Genomic DNA, 6616 nt, shown 5'->3' on the forward strand with positions numbered 1-6616 from the left:
GGGGGGCAGAGACCATCAGGAAGCAGGTTTGCCTTCTACAACAAGGCCTCAGGTTTGGCCTTCTTGTTTATGTGTGTTGTACATTCGATTTTCCGTCAGGCTGATGCCCTCCGTTTCAATTTGAACTGTCAAAACGTCTTATATTTAGAAAGAGAGGGAGTATTACCCTAATTCAATCCCTGGAGGGAACTTAATTGTTTGTCTATTTGTGATGATTTCGGTCACGGCTGAACACCACATTAGTTAGAAACTGCTACAGAAGAGAAGACAGAGATCGCTATGTTTGGCCGTAATATCCCAGATGTGTTTAGCCTGCACTGCTAGAACCCATGGCTACTGTAGCTTCACTGTCCAGCAATACCATCATGCTAACTCACAAAAGAACAACCTTCACTATCCAATATTTCCTTCCAAATTTTGATTCTTTGTCTGAAGGTAGCTTTAGAAATATGCTGATTCAACGAAATAGTTTGTGCAGAGAATATACTACTCCGTATTTTACTACACTTTGCTAAGTACAGAGAAGATGATTTTGCTACGCTTCCGCATGTTCAGAGAAGATGAATTTGCTATTTGCCACAATTTCATTGTGTTATTTACATAGGCAACTCGTGCGTAAATAATGAGTTAATATGTGCTCATGCATAAACTGTCAATCAATGCAATGCAATGCAATTCTAGTTGTGAGAGGACTTGGCCTAGCCCTAGTTGCTTTTGCATGCGCTTAAATGATGTTGTCCGGAGATGTACACATATTGTTGCCGAAATTTCTTGGTGTGACAAGTTGTAATCTGCTAGCAATTTTCTGAATTGCTTTGCAAACTCTGCTCCTGGTACTGAGATCTTGTTTTGGCTGTGATCCTCATACTTCATAAAATCTTACCAAACAAAGCCTCGGCTCAGCATATCTCAGTAGATACACAAGTCACCATACAACATCTCATCTTGCATGTCTCAACATGAGAACATGCTATTAAATACTTACATCATCGCAGTTGTATATACACAAACTTGCTCTGGTCTGGTCAACATGTCTCGGGAGAGAATAGCCATACCAGAGTGAGGAGACTGTCTATCAAACACACCTATAATCTACAACATGTATGTGTTTCATCAATGCTATACGCCATGCGGGAGGCGAAAGCAGCACCTCCAGTTGATCTTTACATTCTCTTGAAGGACCGAACTGATCGTTCATCTCCTATCACTCGTGTCTTCTTCCTGCACGCACTTGCCGGACGGTGTGCCGCCGTGCTGCAGCCGTATCACCCCTGTTGTGTAGGTGCGGACGCCGCCGTCCGATGAAGATAGCCGGAGGCCGTGAGAGGAGCCGCGACCGCCCCCGACGCGGCACGCGGAGTCCGGCGGAAGCTCCAGCACCTTGACTGAGCATGCAGTCTCTAGGCTCGGTGTAGCGTGGAGCCGGGACGGGAGCTCTATGGAGAAATTGCCGTACTCATTTGTTGTTGCAGACGCAGAGTTAGCCATCGTGTTGGGACCTTCGGTTGTGCAGGTTACTGCCACCCTACTACCTGCTTGGGCCAAAGAAAAAGAAACACAGAGTATGAGGATATTTTTCTTCAGTGCGTAGTTCTACTGCATTACCTTACATAAGAGGGTAGTGAAAAACTCATTACAGCCTTGTGAAAATTGAAAAAAAAATTCAGCAAATACTACTACCTCTATCCAGATTTGTAAGGTGGACACGAGTTTTCAGGTCGTCAATTTAACTAGCGGAACATGTGTTATATGCTACTAAAAATATACTCCCTCCGATCCTGTTACCACGTATATAAGATTTGTTTGATGTCAAACTTCGTAAAGTTTGACCAATTTTGTAGAAAAAATATTAACATTCACAATACAAAAGCAATATCATTAGATGCGACATGAATTTAATTTTTCATATTTTTTAAACTTTACTATTATAGATCTTGATTTTTTTTCGTATAAATATGGTCAAACTTTACGAAGTTTGACTTCAGGCAATTCTTATATACAAAGTAAAAATGACTAGAGTGATTGTGTTCGTCACCAAATAAAATTTCTAAACATATGCTACCGTACATGCTACAACGACTCAGGGGGGGTATTGATCCTCAAAGCATATGCATATATTTAAATATTGACGCGGAAAGATAAACTGGCTGAAACAAAAAAAAAATTTATGCATATTTTAAATATTGACGCAGAAAGCTAAACTGGCTGAAACAAAAAATAATATTTTTTGACCACGGCACACCATCATACGGAATAGCTGGCTTATTCCACGCCTCCTTAGTGAGAATCCCAGATATATTCGATCCACGCAGGAGTCGAACTCTGGTCGCCGGGAGAACCACTGTGATCCCAGCCATTGGGCTACTGCCCCGTTCTCAACTGGCTAAAACAAATTCGACTTAAGTTTTTTCTTAGAAGTAATTCGAGTTAAGTTTTTTTTTTAGACACAATTTGAGTTAAGTATATGGTCTAGGGGGGCGGAGACACAACCTGGGCATACCGAGCCACGGCCCAGCGGCCGCACGCAGGCCACATTTAGCATTCTATACGGTCTAATAAGCAGGCCCAGGCCTAGTGGGATCCTGCCGCTGGCCATGGTCTAGTCAAGATTTTTTTAAGGTATAGTCTTCAAGATCTTTGTATAGGAAAGAAATAGTACAATGGTAAAGAGAACCACCATGTGGTTATATGGTTAGAAGGGTGGTTGTCGTAGTGCGATTGTTTTCATGAGATTTCCTAATGCCCTACATGTCTAGCACAAAATGATGCATGTGTTCGGTAGTGGAAACATTCGCGAGAAAGTGGCCATCAAGGATCTGGACATCGACGGATTTTGGTCTTCCTCTCGGAGATCTCAGCTTTTGGTGGCGCTACTGGATATCTAGATCGGAATTGATCCGATCGGACGCGCCCTCATCTTCGGCTAGAGAGGCTTCATGAGGGCGTGGCGTGAAGCTTCACCATCTTGCCGGTGCCATGGGACATGTCTAAATATAGATTTTCACGGCGTTGACAGAGGTGAAGAAAGTCATGGTGGCTGCGATTGGAGACTTGTAATGACGAAGATGATTTTTGGTTGCGTTGAAGAATGGTGGCACAGGTTTTTTCTGTGTGTCGGGTGTTGAGTACTTGCAGTTGCGGCTTTGGCAGGAGGGGGCGACAACACAGGTGGAAAGCATTTTGGGTGGTGCTCTCGAGTACCGAGCCGCGATTTCCAGGGATGAAATCCAAGGTATGGCCTTCATTGGTTGTACCTGGCAATGGCCTTGCTGAAGACATTGTTTGGGGACCTCGGTCTTTCTTCAGGGTGAAAACTCAAGATCCTTTATTGGGCAACGACAACGCTTCTGCATTGTTTTTTTTTGGAGGCGTTGTTTTTGGAGGACCTGTTTTGCGGTCCGAGTGTTGTCTTTGCTGATGGTTAGAGTGTTGTGTTGCAAGTGTTTCGTCACTACGACGGGGTCTTTGTTTTTATATTTCTCTCTTTTTATTTTGCTTTTGGTTGTGTGCATCCTGAATGTATTTCAATATCTTGTTGGTGCGGACGTTGGGTGTAATTGATATCTTCGTGATATTAATACATCCCTCTTAAAAAAACTGTGCAAGATGATCAAAGGCATCTGAATCTCAGCAAATAATTCCCGCAAAAAAAAAGAATCTTAGCAAATAATACACGGCCACTCCGCAAAATACAAACCACCGAAAATGAAGGTGGCAAACATATAATGACGCTGGCACCTTGCATTGCAAGCGCACTCTTGAGACGATGTAATGGGTGAATAATCAAGGTGCTGGGTGGTGATAGCAAAGCACGTCTCCAGTCTCCACGACGACGTGACCCCGGGCGCCCCGAAACCCCATGTCGGATGCCCTTGTTCCCGAGCACCTAAAGCGGCTTTGGAGAATCAATCCCTTTTAGCCCGTGCTGATAGCAAATGCGGTTTGCCACGCGTGGTGTTGTGTTCCTTGACCAAACATATCTGCTCTGCCATACCAAATCAGCTACTACTACTAGTATTATCTGCCCATGACGCTAGTGGGTTATCGTGTGCTTCCTCTTGGCTACTACGAGGTGCTAATGGGGTTGACTCGAGATAAAAAAAAGTGGGGAATTAGGCCAACAAAACATGGCCGCGAGCGTGACCTCTTGAGATAAAGTTTCTTCTCTCTGGTAGAGGGAGAAGATGGAGTGCCAAATTGGCATAACGCAAGCCTGCAACTCCGGTACAGCAAAGTGCTCTGTCTAGGCGATAAACCCCACATGACCAGAATTTGTTCCGAAGCAGCTCCGGTACAGCAAAATGCTCTGCTTTTCGCTTTGAACGTAAGCACTCCGTTTGGCAGAGAGGAGAGGAGGATGCTGCTCTGGCAAATTAAAGATGGTCGTCGTACATGAACTAACACAACGAGTACGCTTCTCGCCGCACATTGTACCGAAGCCGTTAAACCCAAACTTTGCTAACAGCAACATGGCACCGAACGGAACGCTGGCCGGCCTATCTACTTAGGCTGTGTAGGCCTGTAGTTGCGTTTCTAGCTAGGACTTGAACTTGTGAACTGCTTTCAACTGCGACCTGTACATGTGTGTGTTATCGACACGCATGACATCGACCTTCTGCCAACCTAAATCTCGACAGTACCTCGATGATTCCTCCGAGCACCGAGCTGCGCAATCTGGAGGTTAGGGGAGGAGGTTACAACGTCGCCCTGGCTACTCTACTTGCTCTGTCGCTTCGCTTCTTTTCTTTCCATTCTTCTCTCTCGGAAGGTCTTAATCGGCCGGCCAGCGACCGCGGCGACAGGGATCGTTCGTCTCTAAACAATTTCAATCATCGGTTTGGACGCAGGATCTTTTAGAATTCCTATTAAATATTTATGTGGAAAATTTAGAGATGGCACACTTGGCTGTCTGTGATCTCTGATGCTTCCGTTGGCATTTTAAACTGTTTACGGGACAGGACAGTGGGGCTTCCATCCAAATCCAAAAGTTTGTATACTTCTATTATTCAATCGCATGGCAACCGCTAGGCACATCCAACGGCCCAACTACTATAGTTTTTAGGCCTCCGGCCGGCCGATTGACGTGTTGAAATGTGCGAAATGATTAAAAATCATGCATTGTTACGTGTTGAAATCGCAAGAGGAAGATGCTGGAAGAAGTGGTAACTATCAATGTGTCACGGCGACAGCTTTTCTCCTAATCCTTGGCCTTGGCAGAATTTTCTTGTTACGCAACACGTCAAGCAGTCACCAGATACAATCCTTTGACGTAAATATTGGCAAACCATTTGATATTGACCACGCAGACCTGAGCATAGTAACTAGCGATATGACCGACGAACGGGCTGTTTGAGTCTCATTCTTAGACACACAAGAAAGAGTGCGCATGGAACGAGCGGGAACAAAGAAGACGGCGAAGAGAAAGAAGAATCTTCCAGACTGAGTCGGTTACGAGCGAGCTACTACTAACCTGGCAGGTCGAAGGTGAGCAGGTCAGAGCCCGGCCGGAGGCAGAGCTGGCACGCGACCTGCCCGGACACCAGCACCGTCGAGACCGGCTCCTCGCCGTACCCGGCAATGCGCGCCAGCTCCGCCTGCGAGAAGTAGAGCTCCATGGGCGCTGCCGCGGCCGCCGCCGTGGCGAACAGCAGGAAGAGGAGGAGCAACGACGAGGCAGCCCCCGGTAGCAGCACCATGTCGGGCTATCGCGGCGGTCGAGATCCTTTGCTCCGCCGAGCTTGCCGTGGGTTTCGGCCGAACGATCGATGTGGTGGGGAGGAGAAGGAAGGGAGGGAAGACGACGTGGGTGCGCTTGGCCGGCTTGGGGGATGTTGGTTGGGTTGATCGGTTCGTCCGTCAACGACTATCGGAAGCGATGGTGTCATCTCGGTGTGGTGTGTTGTGGCCTGCATGTATATACGCGCGTCTCCGTGTGCGCGTGTTGGATTGGATGGGCCAGGCGACGAGTCCAGGCAGGTGGCCGGAGTGGTTCGGGTGTCGTCTGGTGGTTCGGGTGTACGTGTTGGCGACAACATAGATGTCCGACCATGGATTTGCTTTGCTCTATGGGGCTGCTCACCTGTTGTATTGGTTATCTTTTTTTACGGCTTAGATATGCTTGGCATGATTGTCGATCGTACGCGGCGGTCAACTATTGTGGTGATTCAACGGATTTAATTTTGCAGGTGTTTCAGTGGTTGGATTTCTCGATGCTGTCCATTGCCGGCAATTCAATGATGATAAATTCAGTCACGGCTCCGGCAAGGATTTTAGGGCGTATAGCCGTTAGTCATAGTTGACGGTCTTACGGGTGTCTCATCTTGTCGGTTACCGGCCCAAGGTCCCCTGGGTCGATTCCGCCCTGTGCTATCATGCTGGCCCATGGACCCTCTAGGCTACAGAGTCCCTTGTTTCAAGCGTCAAGGCTTCCAGAGTCTTCTTGTTGTTCGCCATGAGCCGTCCAAAGTGTTACAGGACGGAACCGGCAAAGGGGTTCTCTTCCGTCCCACCTGGCCGCGAGTCGATATGGTGGGATGTTCCTTAACCGCGACAGCGTTAGTAGCCCATGAACAGGTCTTCAAGCTTGGTTGCACCTCGGGCCATCCAAGCTACACGT

At 47.1% G+C, this 6616-nt stretch overlaps 1 protein-coding gene across 1 annotated transcript; it reads right to left on the reverse strand.

Annotated features, from left to right (window-relative positions):
* Window positions 1-940: 940 nt before the first annotated feature.
* LOC125552377 lies at window positions 941-5896 on the reverse strand. The gene is made up of 2 exons (XM_048715902.1): window positions 5471-5896; window positions 941-1532 (listed from the first exon to the last, which is right to left on the reverse strand). The coding sequence occupies exons 1-2, from the start codon at window positions 5694-5696 to the stop codon at window positions 1195-1197; spliced, it is 564 nt and encodes a 187-aa protein (XP_048571859.1). The 5' UTR covers window positions 5697-5896; the 3' UTR covers window positions 941-1194.
* Window positions 5897-6616: the final 720 nt, after the last annotated feature.

The sequence above is a fragment of the Triticum urartu genome, chromosome 4 (assembly GCF_003073215.2).
Source record: "Triticum urartu cultivar G1812 chromosome 4, Tu2.1, whole genome shotgun sequence".
In the NCBI taxonomy this organism is placed as follows: Eukaryota; Viridiplantae; Streptophyta; class Magnoliopsida; order Poales; family Poaceae; genus Triticum; species Triticum urartu.

Coding starts and splice junctions, on each gene's coding strand:
- LOC125552377 (XM_048715902.1), bottom strand. CDS start 5,696: ATGGTGCTGCTACCGGGGGCTGCCTCGTCGTTGCTCCTCCTCTTCCTG. Junction 1,533..5,470: donor GCTCACCTTCGACCTGCCAG/GTTAGTAGTAGC, acceptor TGGCCCAAGCAG/GTAGTAGGGTGGCAGTAACC.